This window comes from Eptesicus fuscus, chromosome 21 (genome assembly GCF_027574615.1).
Source record: "Eptesicus fuscus isolate TK198812 chromosome 21, DD_ASM_mEF_20220401, whole genome shotgun sequence".
In the NCBI taxonomy this organism is placed as follows: Eukaryota; Metazoa; Chordata; class Mammalia; order Chiroptera; family Vespertilionidae; genus Eptesicus; species Eptesicus fuscus.
In genome coordinates this window covers 46,435,640-46,457,383 of record NC_072493.1, presented here as the reverse complement: position 1 = coordinate 46,457,383, position 21,744 = coordinate 46,435,640, and the positions used below count along the sequence as shown (strand labels likewise).

Below are 21,744 nucleotides of genomic sequence, written 5' to 3'. Positions count from 1 at the left end.
GGGGCATGCTCACTGGTTGCAATTGGACCTGTGAAGCAGGAGGTCATGGTTACATTCCTAGTCAGGGCATATGGCCAGGTTACAGGTTTGATCCCCAGGGAGGAGCCTGCAGGAAGCAGCTGATCAATGACTGTCTCTCGTCATTGATGTTTCTATCTCTCCATCCCTCACCCTGTGAATCTGAAATCAATAAAAATATACTTTAAAATTTATATCTACATATATTTATTTATGTGTGGCACAAACTGATATATCCCACTTAACCATCCACACCCCATCAGCTCACCCCTCATCCAGATCAGGGTCCCCTCCTCCCACTACCATGTATTTCTGTCCATGGGTCTGTCTCTGTCTCCCTGTTCCCTTTCTCTCCTCTGTGGTCCTTTCCTGTGTCCCTCTCCCCTGCTCTTTCCCCCCTTTTCTCTGTCTGTCCCTACACCCGGACCATGAACCTCCTGAAACCCATTTCCCTTCCGGTGCTCTTTCTCCTGGTCTCTGACGGCTCCCATCTCCACACACGTCCGTCTGTCCCTCCCCACGCCCGTGTCCCCGCTGCTGCCCGTGACAGTCTGTCCTGCTCCCCACAGCTGGGGACTCCGCGCTGCTCCCCTCTGCTCCCCCCTCCCTAAGCCCCCCTTTCCGTCCCTGCACTCGCTCCCCAACTCTTCTCCTCTGAACCAGTGTCTCCGTCTGAGGTGCCTCCTCCTGTGCGGCCCCCACTTCTGCTCACCAGGACCCTCTCCCCTCAGCTCCCTCCTCTCTCGGGGCTCCCCTCCCCCTAGTTCCCCACTTCCCTCCTCCTCAGGCTGCTTTCCCGAGTTCCCCCCTCACTCCCACCATCGCCGTCCAGTTCCCCCACACCCCTATGGCCCCTCTGTGGACCCCTCACCGCCCTTCCTCCTCCCACGTGTCTGTCTCTCTCCCTCCTCTCCTGACCCCCCAGCCCGGGTCCCCGCCCCCCACAGTCACCGCCCCACAAAGCCCTCCCTGCGGGCAGGTCCCCTCTTCTGGGGACACCGCGTTCTTCCCTCTGAGCCCCTCCCCATGGACACTGTGCTCCCCGGGCACTCAGACCCCTTATTAATGGGGGGCCTAGGAAGGCGGGGTGCAGACCCCAAGGCCGGGAGCCATCCGGGCTCTGTGGGCGGAAAGCGCCGGGCGGGGGAGGGGCAAAGGGCGGGAACCCCTGACCCAGACTTCCAGCCCCGCGGGGGGACCGGCGGCCCCGGGGATGGTTTTCAGCAGGAAAACCACGCGACAGGCGGGGGCCGGGCCTCAGTTTCCCCTAAAGGAACGCGGCGCCTCCACTGCGCAGCCGCCCGGGACCGGACTCACCGCCGTGAGGGGCTCCGGGGCGGGGACCTCACCACGGACTTCAGCGCCCGCAGCGCCCTCAGCCTTCCCTGCGGGGAGGGGGGCGGAGAGCAGCGGCTTTAAAGCACAGACACCTCCTCAAATAAAACGGCCACCTTCCCCTCCATAACCGCTTCCGTCTGTCAGGAACTGCGCATGCGCCTCCCTGCGGGATGGGCGGGGCCAGCGCCTGAGCTTAGCGACTCCGCGGTGGGGGCGGGGCCTGTGCGGGGACAGAGGGAGGGAGGGCGGGGCGGGAGCGAGGGGGCAGCCCTGGGTCCCTCACCTCCTCCCACAGGGACAGCCCTTCCTGGTGGAGTTCCCCCGTCATTGTTGGGGTTTGGCTGGTGACGCGGCTGTGACAGGATTCACCAGGGAGAGAAGAGACAGGAGCAGAGAGAGGGCGGTTATTTTACTTCTTTCTTTCTTTATTTTATTTTATTTTATTTATTTTATTTTTTTAGAGACAGGGTCTCGCTAAGTTGCCCCGGCTGGAGTGCAGTGGCTATTCACAGGCGCGATCCCACTACTGATCAACACCGGAGCTTTGACCTGCTCCGTTTCCGACCTGGGCGGGTTCACCCCTCCTTAGGAAACCTGGTGGCCCCCGCTCCCGGGAGGTCACCGTATTGATGCCGAACTTAGTGCGGACACCCGATGGGCATAGCGCACTACAGCCCAGAACTCCTGGGCTCAAGCGATCCTCCAGCCTCAGCCTCCGGAGTAGCTGGGACTACAGGCGCAGCCACCGCGCCCGGCGATTTTACTTCTTTAAAGGGAGGAAAGGGCCAGGTGCCCTCTGATAGCACAAGGCTCCCCAGATAGAGGGGCTGTTCTTTTATTGGGGTGCTAGCGAGTAAATAGCACCTGTGGCAAAGCATAAAGAGGGGAGGAGGCATCTGGAATTCACACAGAAGTTTCCAGATCCCAGAGGCTGTGCTGAGAGCTACTGGCTGGCCTGCCCTTCAGCTGCACATGTCCCAGGAGGTGTCTTTCCAGGATCTTCACAGCCGGTAACACATTCTCACAGGGAAATTACAGAGAATTCCAAAGGCGGGCAGACTGGGTTTGAAACCAGAAACTTTCTGCCTGTGATTTGCCTGGATCCTTAAACCCTCAGTGAGGAGGGGAGAGGGGAAGGGCAGCCTGCTCTCTCAGCCCCTCCCTGTCTCCCCATCTGAATAGAGAGGCAGCTGAGTTAGGAAAACAGGTGGATGGGGTGTCACAGACAGACCCAGCTATCCATTCATGGTTAGGCACTTGATCAGATTAGTTCCCACCCAACACAGTGGGAAAGAAATTTATGCATTTTTCAAGGGATGAAAATTTCTGGTTGTAAATTTTGGTCTTTGAAGTCTTTGTGTTATGTGAATGCATTTTTAAATGAATATTTTGACTTTAGTATGTCAAAATAGTATATATAGTATAGTTTTATATAATTAAAGGCGCTGGAATAGGCGCCAGAGAGAGCTTTGTATGTATCACATGTGCAGGAATCAATATTTTTCAAGTTATCAGTGTGCCCAACCAGCAGGTTGGTCACTTAGCCTCTTACATATCTACACTAATAAAAGAGAAAGATGCAAATTGACATACCTCCATGACACCCACCAGCCAATCAGGAGGGAATATGCAAATTAGAACAAAAGTGGCCGCGGCCCTGCACCCAGCTGCTCCAGGCATGGAGTGATGGTCAGGGCAGGACGCCTGCTATGAGAGGGAGGGCAGGGGGCAAAGGGGTCTACAGGAGCAGCACTGCAGGTGCAGTGAAGATGAAGATGGAAGATTCTGGCTGGAGTCTGCAGGGAAGACAAAGACGGAAGACTCCAGCTGGAGTCAGCAGCAAAGGCAAAAGATTCCAGCCGCAGCGAAGGTCCACAGGCTGAGAACTACTGCTGTAGAGCTTAAGACCATCAGAAAACATGGATATTTACATTATGATTCATTAACAGTAGCAAAATTACAGTTATGAAGTAGCAACGAAAATAATTTTATGGTTGGGGGTCACCACACATGAGGAATTGTATTAAGGATCGTGGCCTTAGGAAGGTTGAGAACCATTGCTTTAGACCAATAAAATATCAACACTTGCCCTAACCGGTTTAGCTCAGTGGATAGAGCATCAGCCTGCGGACTGAAGGGTCTCAGGTTTAATTCCGGTCAAGGGCATGTGCCTTGGTTTCGGGCACATCCCTAGTGGGAGGTGTGTAGGAGGCAGGTGATCGATGTTTCTCTCTCATTGATGTTCTGACTCTCTATCCCTCTCCCTTCCTCTCAGTAAAAAAAAACAATTTTTTATATATATACATATATATATAAAATTTTTAAAAATCAACCCTTAAGACTAAACTCCCAGCTATTTCTGAGTCTGAATCCGCTACAGCAGGAGGAGAGCGGTTGGTCTCTTTCTGAAGGTGTGAGCTCTGATTCTTTGAGAAGATGACGGAAAAAGAAAGTTTCAAACTCGCCCTCAATTTGGAAATGGGTCGTGTAACTCTGAATTTGCTGGCAAAGGGGCCTGTTGCCCTTGTGCTAGCTGTGGGCATAATACTATTATGCGGAATCAGACTATTATGCTGAAATAAGGCCAGCGAAAACAAGACCCAGAAAATGCATTGACAGGAATCCTTTCCAATCTCCTGGCTAGAAGGAGAAAACTCCACCTTCCTGGGGAATGTGTGAAGCAACATGCTATACACAGTTTATATTTTGAGTATGAACAAAGTCAACTTCTGAGCAAAATAAAAATATAAAAAAAAAAAATCTGCCCTTAAGTATTGCCGCCAAAGCCAGAAAACACACCCCACATAACAGACATTCCATTTTACACATGCAATAAAACACTTTTATATAATGAAAATGACACAACAATGCTAAAGACAGCAGACACAAATAAATGAGACATTCCTTAATACGTCCAAGTGTCTACACAATAGATTACCTATGGAAATTCCAAGGCAATTTTGGCTGTAATTTAATAAACACCAATAGAATTCATATGGAACCAAGCAAAAGAGATGTGGGACAGCCAAAACACTTCAACTGTAGGAAAGTTGGAAGATTCACTTTTTTACACTGAAAAACATTCACAAAGCAAGAGTAACCAAGTGGATGTGATCCGGGATTAGCACAGGTACATACACCAATGGAACAGAGGAGAATTCCCTGACAGAGAACCTGATGAAGCCTCACCTGCATCAAAGAGGAGCGTTCTCTGTGCCAGAGGATACAATCCACAGGGGCAAATGCAACCTCCAGAAATGATGTTAAAGGTGATCTCCAACTTTCCGACAGGCCTGTGGATTTCCTCCTTAAAACTGATAATGGAATGAAACACTCTCTGGCAGTGATGTCTGTTTGTCCACATCCCTCTCCATTCTCAGTGGTGAAGGTTTTGAAGTCAGTGACTCGCACATTTAGCTTCAAATATATATTATAAAAGCACTCAGAAAGATATCCATGTGTGTTGGAAAATAACAATTACAAAGGGTTATGTCAGGAGCTAATTTACCCCTCCATCCCCCAGCCATGAAGGCAGATGTTGATAGTGAAGCTGAAGTAACTCTGCAGGAACTGGGCCTCAGTGAGGGCCTGGAGGTGGGGAGGGGCTTAAACCCAGGAACATGACTGAAATTGGAATTCATGTAAGCACTTCCATTAAACAAAAAAATTGCAATGTTCTGTGTGAGGATGAAGAAAAAAAATTCTCCCTGCTTAGCTAGATAATTTCATACTGACACCAGCAGCCTTTCCTGCTCCCTTCCTCACTCCCAGGGGGAAATAAACTCAATAGCGTTGAGTTCCACAGTCTTTCAGAGGGACATGGCCTGGGATACGAGATTTGGATGACTAACACATGTGAGCATTTAGGACAATAGCATTGCTTAAAAATAAACCCTTTAAAGAACATTGTGATAAACTGCATTACTAAGACAAATGTTGTATCCTCCAGCTGGCAGGGCAACTGTCTGGGGCTTCAGGGAGCTGGGAAACTTCTTTGAAACAATTTTAAACGTTTTTTAAATAGTGAAATTATAAAGGGACAGATAGAGAGAAACATCCATGTGCAAGACATTTATTGGTTGCATCCGGAACACCAACTGAGCAGATGAGGACTCACACTCCCAATCCGGGACTTTCTGCACTATGAATCAAACCTGCAACTTTATTGATTCAGAGAGGAAAGGAGAGGGAGAGAGATACAAATATCAATGACAAGAGAGACTAGTTGATCAGCCGCCTCCTGCACCCCTCCTGCCCAACTGGGGATCATGGCCGCAACCTGGGCTTGTGCCCTTGGCTGGAATGGAACCCAGGCCCTTCAGTCTGCAGTTTGATATTCTATCCACTGAGCCAAATTGCCTAGGGCATGAGTATGAATTTTTTTATGGCAAGTAAGCTTTCTCAACTCCCTGAAGTCTTTGCCGCAATCATTACATTTATAAGGCTTCTCTCCAGTATGAATTCTATGATGGTTTGTAAAGCCAGAGTAATGCCAAAAGGCTTTGCCACATTCATTACATTTATAAGGTTTCTCTCCCATATGAACTCTCCGGTGTTTATTAAAGCCTGAGGACTGAGTAAAGGCTTTGCCACATTCATTACATTTATAAGGCTTCTCTCCAGTGTGAACTCTCTGATGTTCAGTAAGGCTTGAGGACTTACTTAAAACTTTTCCACATTCTCTACATTTATAAGGCCACTCTTCAGTATGAACTCTCTGATGAGAAGTAAGGGATGAAGAGTGGCAAAACACTTTGTCACATTCTCTACATTTATAAGGCTTCTCTCCAGTATGAACTCTCTGATGTCGCTTAAGGCCTGAGGACTCACTAAACGCCCTCCCACATTCTCTACATTTATAAGGCCACTCTCTAGTATGAACTCTCTGATGAGAAGTAAGGGATGAAGAGTGGCTAAACGCTTTGTCACATTCTCTACATTTATAAGGCTTATGTCCAGTATGAACGCTCTGATGTCGCTTAAGGCCTGAGGACTCACTAAATGCTCTCCCACATTCTCTACATATATGAGGCTTCTCTCCAGTGTGAACTCTCTGATGCTTAGCAAGGCCTGAGGAGCACCCAAAGGATTTGCCACATTGCCTACATTTATAAGGCTTCTCTCCAGTGTGAACTCTCTGGTGTATAGTAAGCTGTGAGGACGTCGGAAAGCATTTGCCACATTCTGTACATTTATAAGGCTTCTCTCCAGTATGAACAAGTTGGTGACGATTAAAGTGTGAGGCGTGATTGAAGGCTTTGCCACATGCTTTACATGTGTAAGTCTTCTCAACAGTATGAAATTTCTGATTTAGAGTACAACCTGAAAGCCAATCAGATGTTTTACTAGAATCTTTATATTTATAAGGTTCTTCTCCACTATGGATTTCTTTCAGTTTATTTGGATTGAATATCTGACTGGTGATTCTACCACAGGCATTCCCTTTGTAAGCCTCCTGCCCAGCATGAATACCCTCTTGTTTGGTGCAACTTGAAGATTCCTGAAAAGATTTGACACATTTACTTCCTTCGAGTGTAATCTCCACAATAGGAATAATTTGATGTATACTGTGATTGGACATTTGGTCAAAGAGTTTTCCACTTTCATAATGATCCTCTGCAAGCTCACTTCTCCAATGATTATTATGATATGACTCTTGCTTAAAGTTTTTCCAATATGCGTTCCATTCATAACTTCTGTCTTCAGTATATGTACTCTGGTGATGAGAGATAGAAAGGCTTTCAGTGACAGCTATAATTTCATTAAATGTGTATATTTGTTGTATAAGAACCATTTTGTGATACTCATTAGACCAAGATGGTTGTGTAAAAAAAGCATTCCCAATCTATAAAAATTATAGACAAAAACTAAAATTTTAAATTGTCAGAGGTAGAATAATGAATCCTTGTTTAAAAGTTTGCCAAAATGCCTGGAAGGCATGACTCAGTGTTTGAGTCCTGATCAGGACACATGCCTGAGTTATGGGCTCGATCCCCAGTGAGGGGTGTGCAGGAGGCAGCCAGCCAATCAATGATTCTCAACATTGATGTTCTTCTCATTCTCCCTTCCTCTCTGAAATAAAAAATGTATTTAAAAAAATGTTGCAAAATTGAGCACATTTAAATTGCATAAGTACATTATAAATCTCAAAATTTTAGAAAGGATTGACTGAACAATTAATTCTACCATAAACTTTAAACAATTAAATGATTATTCATACCACAGACTGTTTCTAGTTTTTTTTTTCAGATTTCCTTTCCAAGGATACATTACAGTAAAAAGTCGTTTTCTACCTGTATGTGCAGAAACACACTGATCTGCCAATGTAACTGACTTTAAAGTGGCAGGTTTCTCAAATGCATAATACGCTTGACCTTTTTAGGTAACAAGAATTTTATTGTTAATAATTATGCCAGGTTAGTTCTATTTATATTAATATTTTCTCTTCTCATCAACTCTCAAATTCCAAGGCTCTCATTAAGAGTACATGATGAAAGTCACTACCTTTTGTATCTTACCAGTATTATTTCAGAGAATACATCTTGTAGTCCGGGTTTTGGCAAAAAGGCCAGGTCATCTTCAGATGACATAGCTGAAAGAAAGAAATTTTTCAGTTTCAACAATCAGGTGACTATGCTTTCTACTTACCAGCAAGTGTTAAGCAAATGACAGTTTTGAGTACTCCAAATGCAAGTGAAGGACTCAAAAAAAGGTTAAGATAGGTACAATGAGGAAAAGTCATATCAAAGTGAGACAAAGAATAGCTTACATTTGCCAATGAAACCTGCTTAATTAAACCCCCTGGCACACAATGGAAATATTATAAAAATACTCCCAATTTCCAGTTCTTCGTTGGAGAAAGAGATGAAAGAAGTGCATGTTCAATGATCTTCCTGTTTTGAAACATCTTGAATAACAAGTGTCTGTTGTGCATGACACAGAGTGCGAACAGAACGGCGGTACAGTGTGAGTGCCCTGCAGTGGCTGCTAGAAAGAAACAATGAGAAAGTGTTCCAGCACCACAAAGCTTGAAGATGTGTATGAAGCCTGAAAAGTTATCGTGGGCCTGACAAAGAAACAGAGAACATTTCCAACTGGGAAATGAAACAGACAACCAAACCAAGAACACAGATCCTGAAAACAGTGTTGACCAAGAGTAGAATTTGTTCCACAGGTGGTTGTTATTTGTTTCCTCCTATAAAAAGCATGTTCAAAAAGCCTTCTTGTTTACAATTCCTGAATCTCAACAAAAGATACCAAGTCATGCAAAGAAACAGAAAATGTCCCATCAAAAGCACAAAAGATATGTAATCAAACTGGAACTACATCAATGAAAATAGATTAATTACCTGAAAAAAATGGAAAATAAATATCTTTAAAAACATGTAGAAAAGAATGACTACTATATAATATCAGGAAAACGTTATGACCAAAATAAAAATACAATGAGAAAGAAAGGATATTTTTTAAAAACCACTCCGAAATGGGAAATTAAAAACCTCAATACTGGAATGCAGAAATTCAGTAGAAAAAAGTCAAGTTCCTGGTGCAAAGGTTGCTCTGCAGCATAATGTAGGCCTCGGAGGAGCTGCAGTGGTCACAATCTGTAAGATGGGTTTTCCCGAAGCTGCCAGAACTCATCAAATTGTAGCTGTTCTAACCAGCGTTGCAGTTGAAGGATTTAAGGCAAATCTTGTGTTTAGGGAAATTGAGAAGAAGCTAGGAGAGGAAGGGGAACAGTTTGTGAAGAACAGTTTGTGGCGTTTTTTGCCTTCAAGGTGAAGGATGGCCCCGGGGTAAAGAAGCCACCTGAGTAGATGTGAAGACTGGCCAAGGATCAGTGCTTCCTGGTTCAGATAAGAAGGCTGACTGTACAACCACAATAGCTAACTTGGACTTGATGGCTTTAATGACGGGTAAAATGAATCCTTAGTGGGCCTTCTTTCAAGGCAAATTGAAAATGACTGGCAACATGGGTCTCACTATGAAGTTACAAAATTTTCAGCTCCAGACAGGCAAAGCTGAGCTGTGAAAAACTACCTTTGAAACTCAAGATGAGACGTAAAGAGACATACAAGAACTTACACTGAAACCATGCATTGGCAAAGAGCATGAGATTTGTTTTAAAATGGGTGTGAACAATCCTGTTTTTCCTAAGCTCTGGGTGAACAGAGTCTGATGGAATACTACTGCTTTTGTGAATTGCCTACAACTATGTATTACAATGGTAATATAGTAATTATGGTTCTGGATTAAAACTGAGCTCCAGAATTAAATTAAGAACAGCAAAATCTGCCCTAACTGGTTTGGCTCGGTGGATGGAGTGTTGGCCTGTGGACTGGGGGGTCCCGGGTTCAATTCCGGTCAAGGGCATGTACCTTGGTTGCGGGCACATCCCCAGTAGGGGGTGTGCAAGAGGCAGCTGATCGATGTTTCTCTCTCATCGATGTTTCTAACTCTCTATCCCTCTCCCTTCCTCTCTGTAAAAAATCAATAAAATATATTTAAAAAAAAAAAGAAAGAAAGAAAGAATTCACCCCTTCCACTGGATCTCATTACATTTGCCTCTCAGCATAACCACTATTGCTGTCTCATTGTTTTTTTTGGTATTCTTTCTTTCTTTAATACATTTTATTGATTTTTTTACAGAAAGGAAGGGAGAGGGACAGAGTTAGAAACATCGATGAGAGAGAAACATCGATCAGCTGCCTCTTGAGGATCTTCTACTGGGGATGTGCCCGCAATCAAGGTACATGCCCTTGACTGGAATCAAACCTGTGACCCTAGACTCCACAGGTTGATGCTCTATCCATTGAGCCAAACCGGTTAGGGCTGCTTGTCTCATTTTTATTCTCATATGTTTATTTATATTCTGCAGATGCGGAATGAAAAGTCTTAAAAGGACTCGAGCTCTTCAGGAGCATTTACTTTTCAAGATTTCTAAGGAAAAGAAAGGGGGAGGTGTGGGAAGCCACCCATTGTCTTCACTATCAGAGAAGTGTAAACAAGGAGCCTGGAACGCTGGTGAACCTTGAGCCCTGGCAAGGGCCAGAGGGATGCACCGATTGTTTACTATGCTAGCTCAAGCAATTTCCTGTCGAAATAGTCTACGAGTAAATCTTTACTAACATTTACTGACCGTTAAGATTGTCTGTCTACTACCAGAATTTCCTGCCTAAGGGCTATATCTGTATCCAAAATTTAATAAAAGGTTGGCAAAGCCTGGGCACCAGTGACATCTTCCTCCTTGCATCGGGCTTCCCACCGGGCCCAATATTTCCAAATTATTATTTGTTGTCTCATCTCTGTCATTTGTGCTTGGACCTTCTCCAGGTCCCGAACCCTGAACCATGCAGGACGTGGGTCATCAAGGAACAGAAATTAATACAAAATAACAAATTAAGTGTGTAATTACAAGAATAACAGCATAAAGAAAAAGAAAACAATTAACAGTTTACTTCATGAAGAAGGTGCATGATCTGCATGCTGCAAAGTATAAATATTGCTGGCTGCCATCATAGGTCTAGGTATACATCAGAAAATATTCACAAAGGATCTGAAAGAGCCATTTACACATTTGTGTCCATTATAACGTTATTCACAAGAGGCTTCCACAGATGGGAACAACTCAAATTTCCATGGAGAGTTGAATGAAGAAAATTTACTATATACATGCAATGGAATGTTTTTCTGCCATAAAATAAAAATAGATATTGTCACCTGATACCACAAAGAGAAACATTGATGACAATTTTTAGTGAAGCACACAAGTCAGAAAAGACAGATACTACAGGATTTCCCTCAGGTGAGTAGTCAAATGTTGTCCATGTTATCGAAAAAAAGAATGGTAGTCATGAACCTTGCTTTTTTTTTAAATATATTTTATTGATTTTTTACAGAGAGGAAGAGAGAGTTAGAAACATCGATGAGAGAGAAACATCGATCAGCTGCCTCCTGCACACTTCCTACTGGGGATGTGCCCGCAACCAAGGTACATGCCCTCGACCGGAATCGAACCTGGGACCTTTTAGTGCGCAGGCCGACGCTCTATCCACTGAGCCAAACCGGTTTTGGCGGGAACCTTGCTTTTAAAGCAAATGAGTAAGTAGTGGTTTAATACATAATGCGAGATTTGTACAAGATGAAAGTTTTCAGAGATGAGATATACAACAAAGACATTTAAGAAACTACCATAGCCGAAACCGGTTTGGCTCAGGGGATAGAGCGTCGGCCTGCGGACTGAAAGGTCCCGGGTTCGATTCCGGTCAAGGGCATGTACCTTGGTTGCGGGCACATCCCCAGTAGGGGGTGTGCAGGAGGCAGCTGATCAATGTTTCTAACTGTCTATCCCTCTCTCTTCCTCTCTGTAAAAAATCAATAAAATATATATTAAAAAAAAAAAAAAAAATTTAAAAAAAAAAAAAAGAAACTACCATAGAAAGCAGAAGGCCCAAGAGATGTTTAAATAATAAAAGGAAACAAAACCCTGCGGATGGAGGAGGAACTCAGAAAGGAAGTCAATCTTACCCACGGAGGCCAGGTTGCTGTAGTTCTCCAACATCACATCCAGGTACAAGTTCCGCTGAGCTGGGTCCAGGCATTCCCACTCCTCCTCAGAGATATCTATGGCCACATCCCTGAAGGTCAATAGTCCCTGAAAGAAAAGACACATTCACCAAGAGGTCACCAGAAGAGATCATAATGTCACCCAAAATGAAAACAGGGTTGGAAGAGGTTTGGATCAAGGGGAGTATCCTGAATCATCCAATAAGATCACTTTGCCCTAGTAACATTCTCTGATGTGACAAATGAGGATGAAACATGTCCACCAATCCATGGTACAGAATGTGCTTTTCAGTAAACTAAACTTTAAAATTAAGGCATGGCCCTAAATGATTTGGCTCAGTGGATAGAGCATCGGCCTGCAAACTGAAGGGTCCCAGGTTCGATTCCGGTCAAGGGCATGTACCTTGGTTGCGAGGACATTCCAGTAGGAAATGTGCAGGAGGCAGCTGATCGATGTTTCTCTCTCATCAATGTTTCTAACTCTGTATTTCTCTCCCTAGCTCTCTGTAAAAAAAATCAGTAAAGTATATTTTAAAAATAATAATAATAAATAAAATAAAATTAAGGCATGGACACAGGCATATGGACTTCTGAGTGCTGTGTTTGCATCATTCAGGATCAGTGGTGTATATTTCTCAGCTGGAGATGACAAGGTGAGTCAGAAATATAAACACTTCTTAAAGTGTTACATAAACATTAATTGCACTTTTCTAAAAATACAGATTGTGCTCCATGTTCTAAGGTGGGGCCTCTGTTTTACATGTGTAAGAAGTTCACTTTTTACTTGTGATACCAATGTTACCGGATCACATGCCAAATGTCTGAATATACAAAAAATGAAAACACAGAAAAAAATTCACAAATAACTTTGAACTCAAGGGGTTAATGGTATTTACAGTTCTCGGAATAAGAGCCACAATCCTATTTGAAATTTCACTCTGAGTTACCTTAGAACAAGATTATTCTGCCTGGTCCAGAGGCTGTGCCTCAGTGCTTGACCACTGACCCATTAACCAAGAGGGCACTGTTCAGGGCACATGCCCAGGTTGCAGGATAGATCCTAGTGTGGGATGTGCAGAATGCAGCCAATCAATGATTCTCTCTCATCATTGATGTTACTACCGCTCTCTCTTTTTCTCTTCCTTTTGCAATCAATAAAATTATACATCAAGGAGAGGGAAATATACAAACTGCTGACATTGACTATTGTAAGAAAACAGGAAAAAAATAAGGAAAGGAAAACAACCTGGCAAAGCAAAATATCAGAAGTAGAGAAATATATTCGAAGATGTTAGAGGAAAAGCAAGCACAGCCTCATCTTTTACCTGAGAAGCACCCATTTGGTCCTGGTTACTGATGCTGGTCCTGGAGTATTTTCTCAGGTGACAACTGAGGAGTCACAGAATGTGCTGTCAATGGCGTCCGCACAGCCTGCTAATCAGCTCACCTCACACCCACAGTTAGAAGAACCTGGAAATGAGGAAAGAGCCATGCCCTCCTGCGTTTGTAACAGGAGAGAGTCAGGAACAATGAGCTCCTACATGTGAGGTGTTTTATTCTATCTTCATATGTCTATCTCTCCAAAGACTTCCACAATCTCCTATAGCAATGAGAGCATGTGCTGATTTCCTGAAATAACTAACCAACAGAGCACTGCTTACTTCCCCTGAGAGTCCCAGCACACCTGAGACCTGTGGGTAGTGTGATGTGTCACAGCACAGCTGCTCTGAGTCCATACATTCTTCTGAATTCTGCTAGACTACACCATGTGTCAGAGCAGGATCCATTTCTCCAGGAGTGCTTACTCCTAAATCGCCCATCGTGCTAATTGTGAGCTCAAGTTGCTCCTTAAACCCTGCTCGCTGAACTAAGTGTTGGGAACTTACTCGTAGTTTAAGTTCCTCCTTTATCCTCAGCTCGAGTACACCAACTGTGGGGTTCAAGCTCCTCTGCCAGGGGCTGGACCTTCTTGAACACCAACTAGTAGAAGGAGAAGCCATGAGACGTGGTGGGTATATAAGAGTCTTTATTATAGAAGCTAGTGGCCCTGTAGGCACTGCTAACAATGAGCCATCAGACAAAGCTTTCTTTATAACAGTCCTATACAAGCAACCACACACCAGCTGATAAACAAATACATCTTTCCCATAAAGTAGCAGTAGCCTCTATACCAACAGCCGTAGCAGCAGCAGTGTCCTATTGTGCCGACATCTATCATCTGAGCAGCATAGGAAGGTGAAAAGCTGGCTCCAGCCAGAGTGGAAGCGGTGCTGGCAGCCAGGGAAAGGAAGGCCCATTCTGGCACGAATATTCTAGTACTATCTAAGAAAAGAGTAATATGCAAATTGACCATACCTCCTCTATAGCCACAAGCCATGCCCATGAGCCAATAAAGAGCGAGTATGCAAATTAACCCAAGTAATATGGCTGCGGCCACAGACAGAGCAGGAGGCTTGAGTTGCCCCCGACAATGATGGAAGCCTAGCTTTCCGCCTATGCTGGCCTGCCTTGGCCTCCAAAAAGGCTACAAAGTTTCAATTATGGAAGATAAATAAATCCCAGATACCAGGGCCTCTGCTTGGGTCGCCGGGGGGCATGGCCGGCCTGCAAACCACCAAAGGCCCCTTGCTCAGGCTGCCCCATGCCTCAAGGGAAGCCCCTGCCTGGATCTGGGACAACATTCCGGGCAAACCAGCAGGCCCCAACCCATGCACCAGGCCTCTATCCTATCTAATAAAAGAATAATATGCAAATTGACCATCACTCCAACACACAAGATGGCTGCCTCCATGTGGTTAAAGATGACTGCCCCCATGTGGACACAAGATTGTCGCCACAAGATGGCCAGCAGGGGAGGGCAGTTGGGAGGCAACCGGCCTGCAAGGGAGGGCAGTTGGGGGTGATCAAGCCTGCAAGGGAGGGCGGTTGGGAAAGATCAAGCCTGCAGGGGAGGGCAGTTAGGGGTGACCAGGCCGGCAGAGGAGGGAAGTTGGGGGCAAACAGGCTGATAGGGGAGCAGTTAGACATCAATCAGGCTGACAGGGGAGTGCTAAGGGGGTGATCAGGCTGGCAGGCAGAAGCAGTTAGGGGCAATCAGGAAGGAAGGCAGGCAGGCGAGCAGTTGGGAGCCAGCAGTGCTGGATTGTGAGAGGAATGTCCGACTGCCTGTTGGATCGGGCCTAAACGAGCAGTTGGACATCTCTCAAGGGGTCCCAGATTGGAGAGGGTGCAGGATGGGCTGAGGGACACATCCCTGTGCACGAATTTCCTGCACTGGGCCTCTAGTAAGTATATAATAGGCAAACCTTATAAAGTGGAAATTTATAATTCTCAAATGTTTAAATAATTCAGTTGTTAACCATATAAACTCACAAGCCCATACATCACAACTTAATCATCCACATGCCATCAGCTCACCTCTCATTCAGATTAGGGTTCCCCTCCTTCCCACTGCACTGTATGTATGTTTATAGTTACAGTTCTGTTTCTGTCTCACTGTTCCCGTTCTCCACTGTGGTCCTTTCCTATATTTCACTCCCCTGTCCCTCCATCATTCCCCCCTTTTCTCTGTCTGTCCCTACACCTGGACCATGAACCTCCTGAAACCCATTTCCCTTCCGGTGCTCTTCCTCCTGGTCTCTGATGGCTCCCATCTCCACACATGTCCGTCTGTCCCTCCCCACGCCCGTGTCCCCGCTGCTGCCCGTGACAGTCTGTCCTGCTCCCCACAGCTGGGGACTCCGCGCTGCTCCCCTCTGCTCCCTCCTCCCTAAGCCCCCCTTTCCATCCCTGCACTCGCTCCCCAACTCTTCTCCTCTGAACCAGTGTGTCCTTCTGAGGTGCCTCCTCCTGTGCGGCCCCCACTTCTGCTCACCAGGACCCTCTCCCCTCAGCTCCCTCCTCTCTCTGGGCTCCCCTCCCCCTAGTTCCCCACTTCCCTCCTCCTCAGGCTGCTTTCCCTAGTTCCCCCCTCACTCCCACCATCGCCGTCCAGTCGCCCCACACCCCTATGGCCCCTCTGTGGACCCCTCACCGCCCTTCCTCCTCCCACGTGTCTGTCTCTCTCCCTCCCCTCCTGACCCCCCAGCCCGGGTCCCCGCCCCCCGCAGTCACCGCCCCCACAAAGCCCTCCCTGCGGGCAGGTCACCTCTTCTGGGGACACCGCGTTCTTCCCCCTGAGCCCCTCCCCATGGACACTGTGCTCCCCGGGCACTCAGACCCCTTATTAATGGGGGGCCTAGGAAGGCGGGGTGCAGACCCCCAGGCCGGGAGCCATCCGGGCTCTGTGGGCGGGAACCCCAGACCCAGACTCCCAGCCCCGCGGGGGGACCGGCGGCCCCGGGATGGTTTTCAGCAGGAAAACCACGCGGCAGGCGGGGCCCACAGCCACAGGCGGAGAGACCGCGGGCCGGGCCTCAGTTTCCCCCAAAGGAACGCGGCGCCTCCACTGCGCAGCCGCCCGGGACCGGACTCACCGCTGTGAGGGGCTCCGGGGCGGGGACCTCACCACGGACTTCAGCGCCCGCAGCGCCCTCAGCCTTCCCTGCGGGGAGGGGGACGGAGAGCAGAACAAACACCCTCCTCAGGAAAAACCGCCACCTTCCCCGCTACAGCCTCTTCCGTTGGCAAAAAACTGCGCATGCGCCTCCCTGCGGGATGGGCGGGGCCAGCGCCTGAGCTGAGCGACTCCGCGGTGGGGGCGGGGCCTGTGCGGGGACAGAGGGAGGGAGGGCGGGGCAGGAGCGAGGGGGCAGCCCTGGGTCCCTCACCTCCTCCCACAGGGACAGCCCTTCCAGGTGGAGTTCCCCCGTCATTGTTGGGGTTTGGCTGGTGACGCGGCTGTGACAGGATTCACCAGGGAGAGAGGAGACAGGAGCAGAGAGAGGGCGGGTATTTTGCTTCTTTAAAGGGAGGAAAGGGCCAGGTGCCCTCTTATGGCACAAGGCTCCCCAGATAGAGGGGCTGTTCTTTTATTGGGGTGCTAGCGAGTAAATGGCAGCTGTGGCAAAGCATAAAGAGGGGAGGAGGAATCTGGAATTCACACAAGTTTCCAGATCCCAGAGGCGGTGCTGAGAGCTACTGGCTGGGCTGCCCTTCAGCTGCACATGTCCCAGGAGGTGTCTTTCCAGGATCTTCACAGCCGGTAACACATTCTCACAGGGAAGTTACAGAGAATTCAAAAGGCGGGCAGACTGGGTTTGAAACCGGAAACTTTCTGCCCCTGATTTGCCTGGATCCTTAAACCCTCAGTGAGGAGGAGGAACTCTGGAATCACAACCCCAATCCAGGTATTTGCGGGACCAGGAATCAAACCTGCAACCTTTAGGTGGAGGGCACTACACTCCAAACAAATAAGCCAATGGGACAGGGTTAGAAATTCCTTTGAGATAAATGTACTTACATCGTAATGTCTTCATCAGTCATATCTAATATGTTACTTCAAATCCTATCTAATAAAAGAGCAATATTCAAATTGAACATCGCTCCAACACACAAGATGGACGCACCCATGTGGTGAAAGATCACTACAAGATGGCTGGCAGGGGATGGCAGATGTGGGCGATCGGGCCAGGAGGGTAGGGCAGTTGCAGGGGACCCAGTCCTGCATGGGAAGGCAGTTGGAAGGGAACCAGGCCTGTAGGGGAGGGCAGTTGGGAGCCACCAGGCTGGCAAGGGAGGGCAGTTAGGGTGACCAGGCCTGCAGTGGAGGGCCATAGGGGGGGACCATGCCAGCAGGGGTGCAGGTAAGCGTCAATCAGGCTGGCAGGGGAGTGGTTAGGAGGTGATCAGGCTGGCAGACAGAAGTGGTCAGGGGCAATCAGGCAGGCAGGCAGGCAGGCGAGCAGTTGGGAGCCAGCAGTCCTGGATTGTGCGAGGGATGTCCGACTACCCATTTAGGTGGGATTGGGCCAAAATGGGCAGTTGGACATCCCTCGAGTTGTACTAAATTGGAGAGGGTGCAAGCTGTGCTGAGGGACATCCCCACCCCGTCCGTCACATGCACGAATTTTGTGCACCCATTCTGTAATTTAATATATGTCCCTTCAAAGAGAATCTACAGCTCAGCAGGTGTGACTCAGGGAGTTCGAGTGTCGACCTTCCTACAAAGACACACATTTGATTCCCAGTCAGATCTGGTACCAGGGTGGAAGGTTTGGTCTGCAGCCTGCCCTGTGTGCCTGAGGGAGGCAAACAATTGATGGGTCTCTCTCAAATCAATGTTTCTTTCTGTCTCTCTACCCACTATCCTTCCCATTCTAAGATCAATGGAAAAAAAATTTATATTTCTATTGATTTTTTTACAGAGAGGGAGAGGGATAGAGACTTAGAAAATGATGAGAGAAAAACTTCAATCAGCTGCCTCCTGCACACTCTCTACTGGGGATGTGGCTGCAACCAAGGTACACGTCTGCAAATAGGCTCTGGACTATCAGCCAGGTTGGTCAATAAGGACTGCTTAGGGGACCGATCTGGATGCCCTGGCAGCTTTATACAAACCAGGAAAAAAGACTACATATCAAGTGATGTATTAATGTGCACAGATTCTCAGGAACCCATGGGAAAAAAACAGCCTTTGCCTCATGTAAACAGCATATATCAAGGGCCTTGTTCTCCATTCAGCTACCTTATGTCTTCTCTTGAAGCAGTAAAACCATTTATTTTTTTAAAACTTATTTTTATTGATTTCAGAGAGGAAGGGAGAGAGCAACAGAGATAGAAACATCAATGATGAGAATCATTGATTGTCTGCCTCCTGCACTTACCCCACTGGGGGGATTGAGTCAATAACCTGGGCATGTGCCCTTGGCCAGAATCGAACCTGGGACCCTTAAGTCTGCAGGTAGACATTCTATCCACTGAGCCAAACCGGGTAGGGCGCAGTTAAACCATTTATATTGTACGTGACTATTGATAGGTATATACTTATTGGCATTTTTGAATTAATTCCATCATAGGAGAGGACTTTAACTTCCCATTGACATCAATGGATAGATGTCCCAAATAAATCATTAAGTAAAAATTGTTTCCAAATGATTCATTAGACATGATGGATTTTACAGTTTTTTTCATGTAAATTCTTTATTCTTTCATGCATTACATATGTTTCTCCCCATCCCTGCCTGCCACAGAATTTTATATGTTTACTGCAGAGATTATAAGCCGGAGTGTCACACGGGCAAACTGGTGTGCTGCAAGAACTTTTAGAACAAGCAAAAGTGACTATTTAGTCAATAGCACAGACTATATTAAACATAGATTGTTGAATGAAATAAGTGACAACAGCCAACATAGTAACAGCTCTGTGGTGTGCATGGATGAAAATTAGCCTTGTTTTTTGGAAGATTGGTAAAATATTTATTTTGGTGAACTACTGAATTTCAGTAATTAGTTCATGTGTGCCATGGGATCTTAAAAAAAGGTTGAAATCTTTGACTTATAACTTCTCATCCCAACGCAGAAGAATATGCATTCTTTTTTTTTTTTTTGCTAAGAATATGCATTCTGAACAAACTGAAGACAGAATGCCCTCTATCCCGAGGGACAGTGTCTTCCTCATCTATTTTCCTAATGGCCATGTGAAAAACAAAAGATCTTGTGCATTTTGTAACAATTCACCTCCACAACATTCCTCATAACAGTACCAGAATATGGAACTATTGTCTATATGGGATTGAATCCTTTGAAAGATCTGGGTCCCATAATATGTCCTGTAACAGGACAAACTCATAAAGCCCCTGGTCAGATGAGTCCCAGTCACAAAATATCAGGAGATACATATACATACAAATGCCCCAGGGGTATGTCAGAAAGTAGAATATTGAACATCTTGATTCTGCAATGATTTTCTCAGTCCTTTGGATGGCCACAAGCATAGAAACTGATGATTACCACGTCGTACAAATTCAGCACTGTACACTGGAGAACAAATGTGCAGCTTTCATTTTAATCTCTGCTTGCCTGCTATCCCTGGAACTTACAGTGATGGCTTGGCAAACACTCCAGGAACAGCTAACGCCAATGGACATACTTCTGATCAGGGCGTGAATCCTGGGACGTAACAACCAGTAACTAAGCGCTGACTCCTTCTGCTGCAGGCGCAGTGCCCCAGCATTGACTGCTGAGGGGGCTGCAAATCAGAGCCAAAGAGAGTCCTGAAGAGAGAAGCAGGGACTCATCCATTGCATCTGTGCCACCTTTTGATCAGCACTTGCCTCCCTCTTTCTCTCCCAGTCTGAACAGCAGCTGAGCCTCCATTTTAATCGAGGCCTCAACTAGGGCCGCTGATCAGCCCTGCCTTTACGATCAGGCCCCATTAATAGGGCAAGAGACACTGACTGGCATAGGAACCAACCAATCAGAACCAAATGTGGGTGCTGTAGGGAGCCAATGGCTGCCTAGGAGGCAGAGCTTTTGACACTGAGTGGCATAAAACTGACCACTCATAACCAAATTGGCCAGCAGAGGGCAGTTGGGGGAAAGATCAAGCCTGCAGGGGAGGGCAGTTGGGGGTGATCAGGAAGGTAGACAGGTGAGCAATTAGGAGCCAGAAGTTCCAGATTGTGATAGAGATGTCTGACTGAGGGCGCAGCCCCTATCTCACACATCCCCAAAGGGGTCCCTGATTGGAGAGGGTGCAGGTTGGGTGAAGGGAACCCCCGCTCCATGCACAAATCTTGTGCATCAGGCCTCTAGTATATAAAACAACTTTGCAAAATAATAAAATAGATTTTAACTGCAAAGCTGCCATGGTCTCTGGGGTTCCTGTAGAAAAAAGTTTAGGCTACATTCAAGAGAGAACAGGTACTCTCTCATCATTTAGGTTTCTATCTCTCTCACTCCCCCTTTCTCTCTGAAATAAATAATAATATATAAAGAAAGTGAGAATAAAAACTATTTAACATGGTTGAATTCCATCCCAATAAGTAAGATAATAGGATAACAATGAGAAATTCTTAAGGTTTCCAATGAAAATCAGGACAAGAAAAATCATTCCAATTATAAAGTACACAGATGACAATTTGTGGTATTCCAAAATTTCATATTTACATTAAAAATTATAGGTGTCAACATGAGAACTTAAATTGTGGGTTACCTACTTCATAAAAATAAAGAAAAATATTCATAAAATTCTACTGTCAGTCATTGTATTAGTAAGTTCAAAACTAATAAGTGGAAGTTACAGGGCTTTGAAGGGCTGATGTGGGATAGGAATAGCTTTATATGCTGTTGTCATAGCACTGCAAAATGAATGGCAGCTTAGAGGACAATGAGAAAATCCACAGGAACAGGAAAGGGGAAAGGAAAGAAATAGAATTAATTTTTCTGAGATCAGCCAGCATGCAGCCTAGGAAAGGTGTCCTCTCTCCAACTGCAGAGCTCATACCAATTCTGTATCCTGGGAACATCAGTGTCACTGCTACTGCAATATCCCTCTTTATCAGTGCTACACAGATAGCACTGACGTGAGTGTAGTTCTGGTCACCTAAATGTGATAACCACAAATTGATGTGCCCTCAAAACGTTTTCAGCTCAACAAATAGGCACAGAAAAGGAAGTAACTTTGAAGACATCATTTACAAAACTCGAGAATTATTTTAAAAGACTTATTCAATAGGATTATTCTCTAATAGAATAATATAGTGTGCCTTACAATGTACCCAACATTCCATGGCAAAGTGTACACAAAAGAAGTCCATATAATATACAACAGCTCACAGATCTTTAAGGCAGACACAATCAACCCCATGATTTCACTCACACACATCAGGAATAAAACAGAGCAGCATCATGCCCTAACCAATTTGGCTCAGTGGATAGAGC

The 21,744-nt window shown here is 46.0% G+C and overlaps 1 protein-coding gene and 1 pseudogene across 1 annotated transcript in view; one reads left to right on the top strand and one right to left on the bottom strand.

Moving 5' to 3' along the window:
- The window catches only part of LOC129147100 (zinc finger protein 420-like), a 40,563-nt gene extending 24,039 nt beyond the window's left edge, over positions 1-16,524 (bottom strand). Inside the window, 7 exon segments of the mRNA XM_054710047.1 lie at positions 4,546-4,567; positions 5,681-7,072; positions 7,875-7,948; positions 11,884-12,010; positions 13,248-13,392; positions 13,809-13,902; positions 16,398-16,524. Of these exon segments, the coding sequence (XP_054566022.1) occupies positions 4,546-4,567; positions 5,681-7,072; positions 7,875-7,948; positions 11,884-12,010; positions 13,248-13,262 (1,630 nt within the window). The 5' untranslated portion in view covers positions 13,263-13,392; positions 13,809-13,902; positions 16,398-16,524.
- Positions 8,899-9,388, top strand: LOC103304656 (sterol carrier protein 2-like; annotated as a pseudogene).
- Positions 16,525-21,744: the final 5,220 nt, after the last annotated feature.